The sequence below is a fragment of the Pan paniscus genome, chromosome 1, assembly GCF_029289425.2.
Source record: "Pan paniscus chromosome 1, NHGRI_mPanPan1-v2.0_pri, whole genome shotgun sequence".
In the NCBI taxonomy this organism is placed as follows: domain Eukaryota; kingdom Metazoa; phylum Chordata; class Mammalia; order Primates; family Hominidae; genus Pan; species Pan paniscus.
This window is the reverse complement of record NC_073249.2, coordinates 187,030,018-187,048,447: the sequence shown is the minus strand read 5'-3', so window position 1 is coordinate 187,048,447 and position 18,430 is coordinate 187,030,018. Positions and strand designations below refer to the sequence as shown.

General features: G+C 55.5%; 2 protein-coding genes across 3 annotated transcripts in view; one reads left to right on the top strand and one right to left on the bottom strand.

The window, feature by feature from the left end:
* BMP8B (bone morphogenetic protein 8b) overlaps positions 1 to 15,692 on the bottom strand; it is a 35,356-nt gene extending 19,664 nt beyond the window's left edge. Inside the window, exons 1-3 of one of the 2 annotated variants that reach the window (XM_034962045.4) lie at positions 14,984 to 15,692; positions 1,652 to 1,841; positions 1,110 to 1,258 (exon numbers count right to left, since the gene is read on the bottom strand). In XM_034962045.4, coding sequence (XP_034817936.3) covers positions 1,110 to 1,258; positions 1,652 to 1,841; positions 14,984 to 15,317 — 673 coding nt within the window. In that variant the 5' untranslated portion in view covers positions 15,318 to 15,692. The remainder of the gene's footprint in view (positions 1 to 1,109; positions 1,259 to 1,651; positions 1,842 to 14,983) is intronic. The other variant, XM_034962050.3, reaches the window with a different exon arrangement.
* Positions 15,693 to 15,802: 110 nt separating this feature from the next.
* LOC130540623 (basic proline-rich protein-like) lies at positions 15,803 to 16,998 on the top strand. The gene has a single exon (XM_057299295.2). It carries the CDS (start codon positions 15,909 to 15,911, stop codon positions 16,341 to 16,343), a length of 435 nt encoding a protein of 144 aa, XP_057155278.1. The 5' UTR covers positions 15,803 to 15,908; the 3' UTR covers positions 16,344 to 16,998.
* Positions 16,999 to 18,430: the final 1,432 nt, after the last annotated feature.

Here is an 18,430-nt window from a genome sequence, read left to right as displayed (position 1 = left end):
TGGATTTCATAACTTCTCCCTAATGCCCTTTTGCTGATCCAGGACTCAACCCAGGACCCCACATGCACTGAGCTGGTCTTCTTAGGTGCCTCTGGGCTCCTCCAATTTCCCAACCTTCCCTTTTTTTGATGAGCTTGGCGGTTTTGAGAAGCGCTTGTCAGGTATTCTGCGGAAAGCCCTTCTCTTTGGGTTTGTTTGACGGTTTTCTCGTGGCTGGACTGGGGTTTCGGGTTCACAGAGGGGGCCCTCTGAGGCTCAGTGGCCTTCTCCTTCCCTTACACCCAGGGCACATGCTAGCGCCGTGCTGGTCACTGCAGTGAGCCTTCCTCACCTGGCTGAGGCGCTGCGTGTCAGGTCCCCCACGCCCTGTCCACACCGTACTTTCGGGAAGCAAGTCATTGGGTGCAGCCCACGGAAGGGGTGGGGAGCTCTGCTCCACCCCGAGAGGGGGGCATCTCAGAGGGTTCTCTTTTAAAACCTGAATCAGATCCTGTCGTCCTCCACTGCTAGTAAATAAAATAAATGATGCTAAGAACCCCAGCACCTGGCCCTGGTTTACCCTGACTCAGAATGGCCCCTGGGACCCCCGCCCTCACCGCTGCTCCATGGCGCCCCCTTGCCGGGCCTCAAACACACCCATCTCGTGCCCACTTTGGCCTCTGTATTCCTACTGTCTGGCATAAAAGAGGCTCTCCCCAGTGTCACCTGTGGAATGAACAAGGGCGTGAATCCCCATCCTGCGGAAGAGAAGACGGGGTCTGGAAAGGTAAGTCCCAGCCAAGGTCACTGAGGCAGGGCACTGCCAAGCTGGGCTTCAAACCCAGCCTCCTGGCCTCAGTGCCTGAGGGTACAGCCACTTCCCCTCCTTCCCTTCCCAGGACAGAAACTCCCAAGGTGGAGGCTGCTCCGTGGGAAGAGCCGCCTGCTTCCTGGGAAGCAGAGGGAGAGGAGGGAGCACCCCCACTAGGCCAGACCTTGTGCCCTGGACCTCAGTGACCCCTGCAGCGGGCACAGCTGGTGAGGCCGGGCACCCAGGGCCACAGGAAGCCACTACCGCTGCCTGTGCTGGCACAGAGAAGCCCCAGGGGCTGCAGAGCCCCCAGCCTCACCATCCTCAGTCTCCACATAGAGGCGGAGTCCCAGGTCCTTGTGATGCTTCAGCAACCAGCAGTCACTGGCTGCTGTGACATCCAGCACCAGCCAGCCCTCGTCTCCAGCTCGGAGCGTCTGAAGATCCAAAAAGAACAAGTCAGACTCCCTGTGGACATGAAAGAACAATTAACCGGCGGCCGGCACAACTGCCTCCGTGTCTCCAGGGCCCACTGGGGGCTGTCACCGGAGCGTCTCCCACCTAACTTCTGGCTGTGCCCCTTCTGAGCCTCATCTCATTGCCTCAGCCCACAGAGGTGTACACATGGGGAAACTGAGGCCCAGTGACCTGTCCAAGTCCCCAGAGCCAGGATGGCAGGGCAGGGACTTGAAGTCAGGATTGTCACTGGGGCTCTTCCCACAGTGCAGGGGCCTCGGGCCAAGCATCCTTCCCATCTTTGAGGCTCTCTTTCAGCCCACCACGACTCCCTGCTGGGCTGCCTTGACCATGAGACTGTGAGGTGGGGGGTTAGGTGGGGCACCGGGGCCAAGGGGAAGGCACCTGTTGGACTGCTCCTGGACCACCTGGAACATGCTGACGTGGAGGGTCCTGTTGAGCAGGTGGATGCTGGGCACCTTGTAAATCCGGAACTCCGCAGCTGTGACCACCTCCCCAGCCGGGATCTGGGTCAGGTCAAAGCGGAACTCCTTCCAATGGGGCTCCTGGTGGCCCAGGGCACGGTCTCGCTCCACTAGAAGACAAAGCAGCGCTGGGCTGGCACTCAGAATGGCTCGGGCTCTGGAGGGGGCAGAGCTGGTGTGAGCCACCGCCCCCAGCCACCCACCACTCAAGGTGGAGGGGACCCAGGGAGGCCTGGGTGGGGCCGGCTTCATTTAGTGCAAACGTTTGTTCCAGGCTTGGTCCCGGGGTGTAGACAGGGCCAAGAGGCCCTGCAGCCAGGCTCACCCTGAGCCCCGCAGCTGGCTGGTGCTCAGCAGGCCCCAGGCTCCAAACCCTGAACTCGCGTTGCGCCCCTTCTCGGCCCGGGTGGTCCTGGGACTCAGAGATGAGACAGAGGAGGGAGCCTCCTCTGGGAACTTCCAGGCTAAAGGGAAGATGGACATTGGACCCAAGGCAGAAAAGGGCCCCGGCCCTGCAGGGAAACCTGGTAGACAGGGACATAACCGACATAACTGACGGCATCTCAGGGGACACAAGGCATCCAGAGCCTGCCCACTGCCTGGATGGGAGGTGCGGCAGGGGAGGGCTCAGGGCTGACGGCTGAGCTGGGCTGAGGCATGAGTGCGAATCTGCCATGGTGTCAGGGAGACGGGCCCTGCAGGGGCCGGCCAGCCAAGGCAGAGGGCCAGAGCAGAGGGGTCTGAGGGCAGGGCAGGGAAAGCAAGCACCAGGAAACAGCAGAGGGCAGGAGACCCACGTTTCCTTTCTGGAACAAGGTGGAAGAGGAAGGAGGGAAATGTGGAAAGGAACAAGAAAAACCAGGGCAGGAGTGACAACTCCCGGAGAGGCCAGTCAGGTGCCGGGGAAGTCGGAGGGTCTCACTGGGTGATGGGATCTGAGCAGGTGGCATCTGAACTGGCTTTGAAGGGTGGGATGGGTCTTGGTAGGTGGAGAAGGTGGCAGGGAGGGTGCTCTAGGGAGAGGGGACCTCGCATGCACAGGGTGGAGGCGCCCACAGGTCAGCGATGTTGGGGACGGCACATGAGCTCTGCTGCGGCCTGCCTGCTGAGGGTGCGAATCCCGGGCCAGGAGCCTGGGCTGCGCCTCTGGCCAGTGGGAAGCACAGGGGACGGGGGCAGCAGGGAGGCGGTGTGGTTGGAGGGGAATTAGAAGACACAGTGGAGGCAGGGGTAGAGGCCAGGCTGGAAGTGAGATGGGCAGCAGGGCCCCGTGGCAGGGACTGGCCTGCCAATCAAACAAAGGCTGCAGTTGCGGAATAAAGCCCACATTTCCCCAGGTGTCCGAAAATACCCAGGACGCTATATTTAGGGCAGTCTCACTTTAGCCTCCCATCCGTTTCAAACTCTAGAAATCTGTGTTTCCGGAAAGCAGGGGTGGGAGCCGCCCAGTGCCTTCCCCAAAACCCAGCACTGAGATTTCAATGATATGTTTGTGAGTCTTTTTAAAAATTCTCTGTGGTTACTGGGCTCAGTGACCACGGTCAGGTTTGTAAAAGCACCAGGCTGTGCGGGCCGAGGCGGATGTGGGGAGCACTTCCTGTCCTCGTGGTGGGGACCTGGTCCGGCCATGGGTAGGCGAACAGCTGTGCGGGGCAGGGGACGGGGCCAGACATGTGTGGGCAGGAGGAGGTGGCCGCTCATCCCAGCCCAGGGTGGAGAAGGAAAGAACGTGCCTTGTCCCACAGCACCCAAGGGTGTCTTTTGAAGTCTTACTTTTTGGTCAGAAATAATACTTTGAATTAAGTTTTTCTAAATAAATGTATTCTTTCACTCATCTAATAAATTCATCATGTTTAATTTAGAAATAAATTTATTCAGTTCTTACTGTATGTACAATACTGTTCTGGGCAATACAACAATAAACAAGATACTTTTTCCACACACAGGGAGTTTACGGTCCAACGGAAGACATAAAATGCAAACAAAAAGCAACTAAAATATGGGATGTCATTTCTATTGTTCTACTGTAAATGCTATGAAGGAAACAGAAAAGGTTATGGGCTCAAGAGTAATGGGTGCTTTTCATAGGGCGCTCCGTATGGCCTTTGAGAAGGAAAAAGATTAAGATCAGACATGAACATTCTCTCAGGCATTGCTGATAGGAATGCTGTGTAGAGGAGGAATTTAGCAATACCTAGCAAAATTACATTTGACACAAGAATTCCAAAGATGTATTGGCAAAAATATGAAAAGACATATGCAGAGAGCAATTCGTTGGTCACAGGAAACAGACCAAGCTATACCTGGTTCCACAAGCACCTCTAAATGTTTATTTTCTACAAAATCATAAAAGCTGCCCCAAATGGTCTCACGCTGAACCAGCTTCTGTCTGGGGAAGCAGCAAATGAATTTGCTTTCTAAACCACCTTAATGTGGCTCCTGGGAAAATAAACAATCATGAATCACCAATCTGTGCTGATGGAACCCTCAGCCTCCTCCTCCAGCCTTGGATAAAGCAAACTTCGGAAGCAACCCCACGCTTCCAGGAAAGGCCCTGTGGGCAGGAGTTGGCTTCTGCTGGCCACATCTGGGGCCCTGTGCCTGCCACTCCAGGCTAGGCTTCCAGATGCCAAACTCTGCGACCCTCAGCCCAACATCAACAAGGGCTCTGGCTATTTTTGTGCTCTGGGCAATTTAGTCTCACCCAGACAACCTAAATCTGTCTTATTTCTGATCAAAAAGTGGGACTTCAAAAGACACCCTCATCCTCCAGCTCAGAGCAGAATCCTGTGGCCTGTGACCTGTCCCATCTCCCCTCAGACCCTCCCCGGCCCCGAAGGGCCCACAGGAAGAGTGTCCCAGGGCCCTCCCTGCTCTGGCCCTGCCATCTGTCCCTCGGGCCTCTTGTGCCTTCTGCCTGCAGAGTCCCTCCTGGAAGCTCCTCTCCCCGGGCGGCCCCGTCCCTCTCAGTCCGACTGAGAAGGCTCCCAGTCCTCAGACCCCAGGCAGGTCAGGCTTTCAGCCTCTCCCGGCCCCCATGCCAGGGCTTGCTATCTCTGGTTCAGCTGTTCCTCTGGACAGCGAGCCCTTGGAGGGCCGGGACGGAGCCATGTGGGTGGACATGGGAGGCTCGCATGTCAGCTCATCGGCCGCTGTGTTCCGGGGCCCCAGAGCGGGGGTGCCCCGGCCCCTTCTTCCCAAGGGCCTCTTGTCCCCAGGACAGCGGCTCAGTGTCCGGCACTCAGAGCCCTTTGGGCTGGGTATCACTGCCAGTCTGGGTGTGGCTACCATGTCCTCATGTGACTCCATCAGAAGCCACCGACATTCCCGTTGCTGTGGACCTGCCTCCTCTCCCGGCCTGGCCCCTGAGGGTGGACAGCGGCTCCCCCAGAGCCCCGGGTGCATGGGCTGGGCCTGCCTGGCTGGTCCCACAGGCAGCAAAGGCGGTGGGGCAGGGGCACTTCAGACCCAAAAGAAGGCTTGGGCCCCATAGCCTCTGCAGGCCAAGGGAGGGCGGGACTCATGACCTGTTGGTTCTGCGTCCTGAAGGGGCTTCTCCCACCCAGAAATCTCAGCACCGCCTCGAGGCGGGCCCAGGGCTCCATGCTGAGGTATTTCCAGCCGGGTCTCATCACTGGCTTGCTTCAAGGGCTGTTTCCATAAATGGTGCTGCTCTCATAATTACCGGTCCAGGCCTCAGACAGTTCTGGACCCCAAATTAAAAGGGAACACCCACACATGCCTCCACCAAGCCCGCCAAGGTCAAGAATAGATCCCAGGAGATGTGAGCAAGAAAGACGCAATTCCTCCAGTGAAATCCCGGGAAAGAATGAACTGTGGGAATTTTCCAGAAAGAAGTGGTCATGGTGACACATCCTCTCTTGCCTGTGGGAAAGAGGTTCCAGGAGGAGGGGGGCTGGGTGCACCTCCCCACCCTGTGCCTCAGCCCGGAGGAGCCCCCATCAGCAGGCAGGGGGTGGGCACATTCTTTGGTCAGACCTGGAAAGGCCTTCAGGCAACCCTGCAGAGATGGGGAAACTGAGGCCAAGGAGGGGCAGAGGGTTTCCAGGGTTAGATTACAGGCCTGTGTCAGAATAGAGGCCTGTGATGTGGATGTTCACACTTGGGGCCAGTGTGAAATGAGTGGCCCTGGAGTTCAATGGGACATATTGGGATGGGGGTCACCCGTCAACAAGGCCCTCCTATCAACAGACACCTGAGAATGCCTGTGAAGCCACCTTCCTCCAGGCAGGGCCCTGTGGGGACTTGGGGTCCCAGGGGAGGGCCCAGGGAGCTATGGCACCCATTGTCGGCCCGCACACAGACAGGGAGGGCCGGCCCCACTCTGTCCCACCTGACCAGACCCAGGCTCCTCCCTGCTCTTGGCACTCCCTGCCTCCTGCTGGGTTCCTCTTTTCCTCAATTTCCTGCCACTCAGGGGCTGGGTGCACCATGGGGGGTGCCAGGAAGAGTCACACTTGATCCCTATTCTCAGGTTGTTCAGGGGTTGCTGGGGAGGAGGAGAAAGAAGGGCTAGGTGAGCCCGTGCATCACATAGACAGAAAGCGACTGGAATCCTAAGAGAAGTGCACACAATGCAGGACAGGTGCTTCAGTGACGGTCGCAGTCACATACAGGGCTTTGGAAGAAGGAGGCAGAGAAAACTTTCCTTGAAAACATATTCAACAGGGGTGGAAGAACTGAGGAAGAGAACTGGAGAGTCACCCAGGGAAAGGCTGAGAGGCGGGAGATGCTGTGCCAGGTCACACTTTTTAAGCACTGACCTGTGTCAGGCACCATGCTGGGCACACGTGGTACGTCCTTTCTGTTCATGCTAACCTGACTGTGTTAGTTGTCTGTGGCTGTGTAACTCATTATGCAAATGTAGCAGTTTAAAACAACAAACACACATTGTTCTTAGGGCTAATAATCCAGGAACTTAGCTGGGTAGGTCTGGATCAGGGTCTCTCATGAGGTCACAGTCAAGCTGTCAGCTAGGGCTGCAGTCTCTGAAGACTTAGCTGGGGCTGACGGATCCACTTCCACGCTCTGTCTTTAGCTGCTCACCATGTGGCCCTCTCCATAGGGCTGCTCACCTCATGGCCTCCCCCAGAACGAGGCATCCGAGAGATGGAAGCCATGGTCTTTTATAGACTAATCCTGGCAGGGACCTATCACCACTAGTGTCATATTCTATTGGTCACACAGACCAGCACTGGCACAGTGTTGGAGGGGACACAGAACTCTGTGCATCTCAGGAAGTGGGACCATCGAGGGCCATGGTGAAGGCAGCACCATGACAACCCTGTGGGGGACATTATTCATCCCAGGTTATAGATGAGAGCACTAAAGATCCCAGAAGTTAACTGATTTGCACAAGGCCACAACTGGAAGCATCCAAGGTGGGATTTGGGTCGAAGTCTGTCTGGACTCCAAAGTCTACATTCACTTCTCCTAATCCACGACCTCTCCAAGCTGCAGGTATGTCAAGGGAACACCAAGCGGTGCAGTTGACTAGAACGCTGAACTCTGAATGCCAGGCTGGGGAAACGTGAATTCCATTCTGGCTTGAAGGGACACACAGAAGCTCCTGAGCAGGAAAAGCCATGATGGGATTTTCACTTCAGGAACTGGCATTTCAAAAACATGCAAGAGGCCAGGCGCAGTGGCTCACGCCTGTCATCTCAGCACTTTGGGAGGCCAATGTGGGTGGATGGCTTGAGCCCAGGAGCTGAAGACCAGCCTGGGCAACATCATGAGACCTCGTCTCTATAAAAAAATGTTTAAAAATTATCTGGGCATGGTGGTAGGCACCTGTACTTCCCAGCTACTTGGGAGGCTGAGGTGGGAGGATCACTTGAGTCTGGGAGGTTGAGGCTGCAGCAAGCTGTGATCGCGCCACTGCACTCCAGCCTGGGTGACACAGCGAGACCCCATCTCCAGCCGGGAGCCATGCCTCCTCTCCTTTGGCCTTGTTTGTCTCCCAGAAAACCAGAGAAGGATCTTGTCGGTCTTCTGAACTGTTGAACCCTCACACCCATGTTTGCCAGGTGGGTGAATGGACATTTCTCCCATTTGGGGATCATTTATATTGAGTTGTCTTTGGGCTTCTCTTTCTCAGTAAATGAGCAGACTTTGGGTTGGGCTGGGGCTATACTTTTATTAGCCCCCAAGATAAACAGGAAGAGGAACAGCACACAGTAGGTTTGCAGCAGTGCTTGCTAAGGAGTGTTCATAGACTGCTCTTAAAGCCCTGAATGAGTCAACTTTCTCCACACCCAGGTCTTGCAGCCATCAACTTCCCCAGAACCCTGATGTGTGCAGGGTCCAGGACTGTTCAGAAGGAACGGCTGCTACTCAAGATAGAGCCAGCAGTTAAAGGAAATCACCAACTTTTGCTTCTGGTCTTGCCACTAACCAGCTGGCCTTGGGCTAAAAACAAATAAAGCTGACATTTATTGAGCACTGACCAGCCACTCTTTTCATAATTTTACACAGATTAACTCATTTAATACTCCTAATCATCTAATGAGGTAGCTCTCCCATTTTACAGCTGAGGAAACTGAGGCTCAGAGCATTAAATAAATTAGACCATAATCGTGTAAATTGTATCTTAGGTTAGGCTCTCTGGGCAACAGACACTGGGTCAGAAAGCTTACTGGGAAAACTGGAAAGTTTACTGCTTTTTGTAGTGAATGAAGGGAGCAAGTTTTGGATGCACCCACAACAAAGGCCTCAGACAACTGAGACCACACCGGGAGCTCTGGGGGCTGGTGGCCCTTTAGAGCTGTCTCTCTTTAAGGCAAGGGGGCTGGGCACTGGTACTGCCATAGACCAGCTGTTGGATGGTGGGTGTCCCCAGGGATGGTGCCTAACCTTGGGCAGTTCTTTAGGCCCAGTCAATCAATACCTAGAGAAGGGTAGGGCGTGGTGGCTCTCGCCTGTAATCCCAGCACTTTGGGAGGCTGAGGCAGGTGGATCACCTGAGGTCAGGAGTTCAAGACCAGCCTGACTAACATGATGAAACCCCATCTCTACTAAAAATACAAAATTAGCCGTGCGTGGTGGCGGGTGCCTGTAATCCCAGCTACTTGGGAGGGTGAGACAGAAGAATTGCTTGAACCCAAGGAGGTTGCAGTGAGCCAAGATCGCACCATTGCACTCCAGCATGGGTGACAAGAGCGAAACTCCATCTCAAAAAAAAAAAAACAAAAACAACCTAGAGAAGGACTCCCCTGTGAGCTGTCAGCAGCCGGCACTCCAGGCAGCTGGGTCACGAGCGACTCAATGCTGAAGAGAAGCTCTGGGAAGCCCCCCCACAGCATCCACTACAAGGATGCCTAGGTGGAATGAGGATCTCACCCAGGCAGCCTGGTCAGATTCTGGAGCTATGCTTTTTACTACTCTGCTCTAGGTCCCTAAGTAAATGACTGGGGGATGGGGCATAATCCGCAGGCCCTTCCCTCATAATACTCACAGCCACTTATTGAGCAGTGCCAGACACTCGCTAAATTTTGTTTTTGTTTTTGTTTTTTTTTGAGATGGCATTTCATGCTCCTGTTGCTCAGGCTGGAGTGCAATGGCGTGATCTCGGCTCACTGCAACCTCCACCTCTTGGATTCAAGCAATTCTCCTGCCTCAGCCTCCCAAGTAGCTGGGATTACAGGCTCCCGCCACCACACCTGGCTAATTTTTGTATTTTTAGTAGAGACGGGGTTTCACCATGTTGTCCAGGCTTGTCTTTAACTCCTGACCTCAGGTGATCTGCCCCCGCTTGGCCTCCCAAAGTGCTGGGATTACAGACGTGAGCCTCCGTGCCTGGCCAGACACTTGCTAAGTTTTTATGTGCCTTAACCTATTTAATCATTGTATTATGATACAGGCATTATTATTATTATTTAGACAGAGTCTTGCTCTGTCTCCCAGGCAACCTCCATCTCCCAGGTTCCAGCAATTCTCTCGCCTCAGCCGCCTGAGTAGTTAGGACTACAGTCCCGTGCCACCATGCCTGGCTAATTTTTTTTGCATTTTTAGTAGAGACAAGGTTTCACCATGTTGGCCAGGCTGGTCTTGAACTCCTGACCTCAAGTGATCCGCCCACCACAGCCTCCCAAAGTGCTGGGATTACAGGCGCACACCACCACACCTGGCCGGATACAGGCATTATTATCCCAGTTTTAAAGATGAGGAAACTGAGATGCCGAGACTTTAAATGATCTGTTCAACAGCTCATAGCTCTTAAGCAGTAGACCCAGAATTGAAAGCCAGTGAGCCCCACTCCAGGGTCACTAACCACCACTCTGCTGCCCCACTTCCAGGGCCTACCCTCCTACAGCTGTGATCTACCTTTCATATCTGCTCCTGTGGGTCTGTGCATCCAGGACCCGGGGCCAGTCACTTACACTCTTTGAGACTCAGCTTCCTCCTCTGTGAATGAGGGCAGTCATAATCATTTACTCCAGGGGTGAGAAAACACTGCGGAAATGGGTAGGACCAGTCACTAGGGATCGAAAGGGTGCACCATTCTGGTGGCCAGACAGAACTTTGGGGAAAAGGGACCCACCTGCAATTATTGCAAGGACAAATACCTTTGGGCATACAGTCACCCTAATAGTTGACTTTTAAGATGGATAAAAGATTTATTGTTAAATGAAAAACAACAAAGTTGCAAAACAGTGAGCATTAACGTATGCAGTTTAAAAAAAGAACGAAAAGAAAACGCTGGGCACAGTGGTTCATGCCTGTAATCCCAGCACTTTGGGAGGCTGAGGCAGGAGGATCAGTTGAGGCCAGGAGTTTGAGACCAGCCTGGGCAATATAATGAGATCCCGCCTCTACAAAAGATTTAAAGCAATTAGTTGGACATGGTGGTGCACACCTGTAGTTCTAGCCATTCAGGAGGCTGAGGTGAGAACATTGCTTGAGGCCAGGAGTTTGCAGTTGCAGTGAGCTATGACCATGCCACTGCATTCCAGTCTGGGTGAAAGAGCAAGACCCTGTCTCTGAAAATAAAAACATATTTTTTAAGCAGTAGTCTCAGTTTACATCACACGTTCCCATTCAACACAGTCCATTTCAGCAGCACACACTGCATTTAACGGTGGGCCAGGCCCTGGGCTGTGTGGAGAGGCAGCTGCTATTTTGGAGAAGAGCAGAGGATGTGGAGGCAGGGGAACAACCTGCTGTGTGGCCTTAGGAAAGCCACCTATCTGCTCTGAGCCTCTCTCTCCTCTCTTTCAAACACAGATGTGATGGCAATTGTGAGATACCAATGAAGGAAGAGATGCAGAGGTTCTGGGCACGTGGGCATCGCTGGGTATCATCTCACACAAGCCCACAACAGCCTCATAAGATGAGTATCTCCATTTTACAGAGGAGGAAACTGAGGCTTGGGGAGGTTGACTGGAAAGCCCAGATCACACTGAGATCAGGTGTTGGCGTCAGGATGCAAATTCCTTGTGTGTGGGTCTCAGGTCAGAAACCCCCAATCTAGCCCTGTCTGTCCTGCCATTGTTCAGCCCCTCCTGTTTCCAGATGGGGTGTTGCTGTCTAGCACACCCGACAATTACCTTTAGGGCTCATGTATGTATTATGTGTCTCTCGCACTAGAAAGTCATCTCCCTGAGGGCAGGGACTTTACTTTTCTCATTGTTATATCCCCAGCAACTAGAACTCTGCCTGGTCCGTGGTAGGTGCTACAGAACTATTTGCTGAATGAATGAATGGGAAAATGAAAGAGGTCCCTAGTAAAGAACCAAAGGAAGTGGCCCTGGGGCCCACGGAGATGGTGCCACCCTTCCAGGTCACACGGCTGGCAAGGGCAGAGCAGGACCCGGGCCAAGTCCTGAATTCCCACTCAGTCCTGCTTCTCCCAAATCCAGACGGCTCTGTTCATCAACACCCCTGTCCATGGCCACCAGAGACCACAGGAGCAAATCTGTCTGGTTCAGGAAGGGATCAGGACAAAAATGAAGCTGCTGCATTCTGATCCTGGCTGGACTTCTGCCTGCTAGTCCTGCTTATGCCTCAGTTTCTCAATCTGGAACATGGGCACCTGCCTCTCTGCTGAGATGGGTGGAGAAGGATTCAGAAGGAGCGTGCAGAGGTGGTCCTTCCTGCCATCCTTCCTCCCTCAGGAGGGGCCGGGCTGCCCTGAGGCACTGGGGCGAAGGCATGGCGGTGTTGTGAGAAGGTGCCTCTGCCACAGAGCCACAGGGTCAGGGCTGGGAGGCACCTTGCTTTTCTGATGCCATCACCGTAGAATGGACGAGAAAGCAGAGGCCCAGGGAAGGGAAGGGCCGTGGCTCAGGACATGCAGGAGTTAATGGTGGGCCCAGGCAGCACAAGAACCTAGGTCCTGCCTCCCAGCTCAGGGCTCTCCCCTCCCTGAGCACAGAGAGACCAGGGACAGAATCCAACCGCTCCATCACTGTCCTGCCCAAGAGAGCCCAGGTCTACAGGCTGATATGGATGACAGGCCAGGCAGGGCCCCAGCTCCGACCCCAGCCCTGGCCTCCCAGTGCAGGCTCTGAACATCAGGACGCAGGCTTGGCTTCCTAAAGCGCCTGCTCTGCACGGAGACCTGAGCCATGGTGGGAGGCCTATGAGAGCCCCGCCCCCTGGGTCCCACAGGCTGCCATCAAGAGTTGGGCCCTACGGGCACCAGACCTGGCTATTCAGGAGTCAGATGAAGCTGATAGGAGAGGTGGAGCCGGCAGGAGCAGGTGTGGGAGCCTGCGTGTGGGCGGTGACACCACAGCGACCCTGCTATTAGATCCCGTGGTGGCCTCTGCCCACATGCCTGTAATCTCAGCTACTCGGAAGGCTGAGGCAGGAGAAGGGCCACCAACCTCCAGGGGCCTCCAAACATGGAGAGCATCCTGGTATGTGTCTAATCCATGCCCCCTCACCGCCCCACCCAGCCTCAGTAATTACCAGTTAAAGCTACTCTAACTGAGAGAGTTCTACTAGTGCAGTTAGCACAGCAGAATAAAGAAGGCCTTTCTGACAGCTGGCTGCGCCCACCCACAGCCTGGGCTTCCACTAACAATGATCTGCTTGTTAATCTCGCAGCGCTGGAGGCCCCGAGTCTTCATGAAATGCACAAAGCTGGTGTGGGAAGAAGCTGGGATTTGAAATCCACAGCCGTGGATGTCACCCCGGATGTGCTGTGTGGCCCTGGGCTGGCTACTTAACCTCTCTGAGCCCATGAAACAGGGCTGGCAAAACAGTCTCACGTGAGTTAAATGAGGAATTGTAAGGCTGTGAAAGTTCACATGCTACTTTTCATTCTAAAAACAGGTACAAACACTTTTTGGTTGGCTTTTAGAATCCATTTCTAGGTTTTACATGTGTATAAGACATGTGGAGATGTTCCTGTCACCTCCGAACTAGGCCACAGCTGGGAGGGCCTGGGGCCAACAGTGCCCAGGTCCAGGTTCACCCTCTGAGGGGAGCAGCACAGGCTTTCTACTCCTGCCCCTCTACCAATCACACAACAACCCTGAGGACAGATCACCAGGCACCTCATTTTACAAGGAGCAACGAAGGCTGAGAGGGTGAGGAACTTTCCTAAGGTCACACAGCAGGGGTAGGCCCTGCCCAATTAAATAGCAATAGCCCCACCAGGCTGTGCATGCCTTGACCCAGGGGATGCCAGGGGAGGTCGGATGTGGGCTGGGTGGTGACTCATTCTGATGGGCGGCTCCCTGGGGACATTCTTGGACGACTCCATCCACAACTCTTCTTGGTCCTGAGCCCAAGGTCAGCCTGTCCTGATGACAGAGCCCCAGCCCCAGCTTCACAGATGGTCTCCTCTGTCCCACATCCCCAACCTGTCCTCTAACTACAAAGGCAGCATCCAGATCCCACCGGCTAGAGTCCTGTCCCTGGCACTGGGCGCTCAGTGATGGTGAATGGCTGCCTCCTGCTGCTCGCCTCCACCACCAGCTCTGGGTTGCGGGAAGCAGAGGCTTGGCCATGCCCTCTTCTGCCCTAGTGTAGGAAGCAAATGGCTGATGGCCCCACAAAACCTGCTGCGGCTCAGTCCCCTGTGTTCCTCAGCCCAGACTCCTCAGAAAGGTCTCTGCACCTTGAAAGCCTGACCTGACAACAGAAATGTCATCTCATTGAGCCCTGGATGGACAGTCAGGCTTCCTGGGCCTGTCCTGGCTCAGCAGTGTAGAGGCTGCGCTGCCCTAGGCATGGCGCTGCCTCTCTGAGCCTCACTGTCCTCATCTGGGAGATGGGGATGAAGACTGTGGCTGTTATCAGGGTTGTTGGGAGGATGAAGAATTAATGATGCTGTCTGTGGAGGGAGGCTGATGGCCGGGGCCAGGGACCCTCTCCCTCCTCTCAGCCCCACAGCTCCCCGACTTTGGGCTGATCTGTGGTCCTTGGTTCCCCAGACCTCAGACTGTCACTAGCCACAGACAGGAGGCAAAGCAGATGGGGGACCTGACCAACAGTTAACTACATGACCATAGACCAAAGAGTTTAGTACTGGAAAAAAAATCTCTGAGATCTTAAGGAATAAATAGCTCCAGGGTTTGATACAAGATATTTGCAGACAGGAAAAGCCGGGCTTTGCCTGGGAGAACACAGTGGGTCCAGCTGCCCACTGGGCCATTCCACAGGACTGGACACTCACCCCATACCAGATCACATCCCAGGTGTTGGGCCCAGGGCGACAAGGCCACAGTCCCTGCCCCAGCGAGCTGAGTCTGCTCCTTCCCCAGCCGCTCCCCTGACAGCCGCACCCCACCCAGGCTCCGCACAGGGAAGAGCCTGCTGTGGACTCAGGGCACGCGACTCAGCTCTGGTCACTCCGATGATGTGACCACAGGTTTCCACGCTGAACTTTGTCCCTCTCCTCAGTACTGCCCTTATCACAGTGACAGCATCCCGGCCTCTGTTTACTCACCTGTCTCCCCAGGACCAGGCTGTCTTCCCGGGGCAGCCCAGGTGGGCAAAGACATCACCTGATTCTTACTCCTGGGTGTGTTTGGGGCAGGGTGAAGGCAGTGCCTGGGAGTCCACAGTCCCCCACACTCTGCTCCTGACCACTCCGCAGCCCAGGAGGCCCCCATGACCCTTAGACCTTCCCTAACCACGGCAGTCCCACTCCCCTGTGGTTCGCGTCCGCCGTCTGTGACTGCCCGTTCGGCCAGGGCCCGGCACCGCCCGCGGATGCGCGCACTCTCCCCTGCAGCCAGTTTACTCCGAGGGTCCCCGCGCGGGCGGCCGCACTCACCCATGTTAACGAAGCTCATGACCAGGTCGGCGCGGCTCAGGCGCCGCTCCGCGGGCGCGCCGTCCTCGTCGTCGTCGCCGGCCATGGCGTGGTACAGGTCCAGCATGAAGAGCGGCGCGGACGCGGGCAGCCGGGAGGCGGCGGGTGGCGCGCGGGGCCGGGGCCGCCCAGGCAGCCCGAGCACCGCCAGGATCTCGCGCTGCACGTCCCGGCGCTCGCGCGCGCCCAGACGTCGCTGGGGACAGCCGGGCGGGGGTCGCAGGCCGGGGCCGCCCCCGCCCAGCGCGCATAGCGCCAGGCCCAGGAGCCAGAGCGGGCCGGGAAGCGCTGTCATGGCGGGCCGGGGGCGCTCAGCTGGGGCGCTCAGCGGGCGCGCATCGGCTCCGCGGCCGACCCAGGGCCTGGGGACGCCCCGACGGCAAGGAGGCTGGGCTCGGCGGGCGGCGGGCGGCGGGGCGGGGCGGGCGGCGACCGCGGCCTCAGCGCGGTCCCTGGAGCGCCCGCCGCGCGGCACCTGTCCTGGCTCCTGGACGAGAGGACGCGGACGCCACCGCCTCGAGGCCGGGGCTACTCTGCGGACTGGGACTCTCGGCCAATCCGTCTGTCGCCGCCGTACCCGCCAGTCCGGCTGTGGCCGCAGTCCAAGCAGCGCAGGGGCGATGGGCGAGCTCCGGCAGCCACCCGCGCGGTGCGATTCCCGCGAGTCCCTGCCCTGCCCTGCCCAGCGGTCCGCGTCGCCCGCCCCCACCCCGGGACTGACCAATGAGGGGGCGGGGGCGGGGCCTGGGCGCGGGGGCCACGCCTGCGAGGGGGCCCGGGGCTGCGGCCGGTGTCGCGGGTGCGGCGACCCCGAGGTGCTACCTGGGCGTGACGGGTGGGCGGGCGGCCCGGGCGAGGGGCTCGCAGCCTGGGCGTCAGCGTGGTCATGGCCGTCGTGGCTCCCGCCGCGGGCCTCGGCGCAGAGATCCTAGGGCCGCGGCGCCGTTCTGGTCCCGCCAGTGGTGCCACCCGGCCGCCCCGCCGTCGCGTGCGGGGGTCGCCGTGGCGTGCTGCAGGCGCCTCCTTCCCGGCACCTGCTCAGCTGCTCCTCCCCGCGCCCCCACCTGGCTCCCGCGTGCGCCCGGGCAGCGCCCCAGACGGGCCGCCCCCGCCAGCCCTCGCTGCGCGGCCTGCGCCCCCTGCGCCGCCAGTACTGATCCAGCTTCGCGGGGGAGACGCGCTCCCGCCTCCTGCTTTTAGCCGGGCCAGGAGGTCTGGGGCCCTTCCGGAGCACCCGGGAGCCACCTGTGCACTTCTCAGTCGCCACGGCCCCGGTGCAGGCCTGGCAGGAGAAGGATCCCCGCGGAAATGCCTCTACTAACTCAGCCCCTTTCTGCACACTCTGCTCTTCCCTGGGCGCGCTCTCGCCTCACTTATTCCTGTGTGGTTCAGGCGCTGCGGAAGGAGAAGGCACCTAGACTGCACTGGGAAGGCTCCTGGAGTTGACCTGGAGCGCCAGGAAAGGTCAGTGGAGGAAAGTGCTCCAAGCAGAGGGAAGAGCTTGTGCCAAGGCCCTGAGACCCCGGCGGGGGAGCCTAATAATGGCAGGTAACAGTCAGCACTTGCCACGCGCGAGGCATGTTCTCAGTGTGTGTCTTGTGTCATTTCTGTGATGCTTGCACATCGTCAGGGGGTACCTACCACTGGAACCTCCTCTTTTAACAAATGAGGAAACTGAGGCACACAGCGGTTAAGGGACTTACGCTAGGTCACACAGCAGTGGAGCTGGGCTGGGGCAGGGGGCAGCTCCTCAAGTGGAACCTGGAGAGCCCACGGGGCAAATGGCGGAGGCTGGAGGGGCTGGCAAGGGAGGGACTGCAAAGGGCCTCACAGGGGCTAGACGAGGGCCCTGGGCACCACTGATTATGGTGCCCCCCCATGTGGATTGAAGATTAAACCTCGAAGCAAGTGTATAATGCCCCCAAAAATCACATTTGGAAGTCATCACTTCAATAAAAATTTCTATATTAAATAAATTATTAATGTAAATGGTCATTTGCTGGCGCCTTAAACACATGCCTAGTCTGTCTTTTACCGAAGAAGTAAATTTCTGCAAGGGTAAATAATAAAATGAAATAAAATAAATATTATTATTACACTATTCAGAGCACTAAAAGAACTACTTTTTTCTGATTACAAAGGTAACTTGCTTTTGTAGAAACTTTTGAAAATAGTTTCATAATCACTTTTGAACATCGTCAGGGGGTACATACCATTGGAACCTCCTCTTTTAACAAATGAGGAAACTGAGGCACACAGCGATTAAGAACTTATGCCAGGTCAGTACAGAAAAGTAAAAATATTACCCCCAACAAATTTTAAAATCACCCAAATCCCTGTTTCCAGAGATAATCACTGGTAATATTTGATGTCTCTTTTTCTTACATGTATGTGTATTTTTTCATACAAAAAACAGGATCTTACTTGCTTTATTAGCTTCACGTTATATTGCAGTATTTCACTATGCCATTAATTATTGCACACTTTTTTTTACTGGCTTCGTGGTATTTTTTCATCATATTGCTATCATAATTTTTTTAATCAAGCTTATGTTATGGGATAATATATTTATATTTTTATATTATATACTATGTTGTTATGAACAATCTTGTAGAATAATCTGTGCACATCCATGGTGATTTCTTTAGGATGAATTTCTAGAGATGGATTTTTTTTTTTTTGAGATGGAGTCTTGCTCTGTCACCCAGGCTGGAGTGCAATGGTATGATCTTGGCTCACTGCAGCCTCCGCCTCAAGTGGTCTTTGTGCCTCAGCCCCCTGAGCAGCTGGGATTACAGGCGTGCGCCACCATGCCTGGCTAATTTTTGTATTTTTAGTATACACAGGGTTTTGCCATGTTGGACAGGCTAGTCTTGAACTCCTGGGCTCAGGTGATCTGCCCACCCCAGCTTCCCAAAGTGCTGGGATTACAGGCGTCTAGAGATGGAATATTTGAATCAAAGAGCATATACACTTTTTATGGGTTTTGATACATATTATCTGTTGCCCCAATAGCATGAGGGTGCTTATTTTCTATCACCCTTACCAACACTAGATATAACTGTTAAATACATAAATAAATCAATCTCTGCTGGTTTGATAGATGAAAACCTCTCTGCTGTTGTAACTTGCATGTGGAGGGTTACTACACACTGCTCTCTTGTTTTTGAAACCCTGTCCTCTCCTGGCTTCAAGGACGCCTGCTCCCTTGCTGACCACTCCTCCTTGCCCACTTCTAAAACATGGATGTCTGCTGGGTCTGTGCACAGTCCTGTTCTCCCCTTAGACTCGACCTGGTGATGAGCTCATCCACTGAGGCTTCAGTGCCGCCGTACAGTCACACCCAACTCCAAATATATTAGCAGGGCAGGCCTTCCTGCTAGATGCCAGAAGCTATATCCAATGACT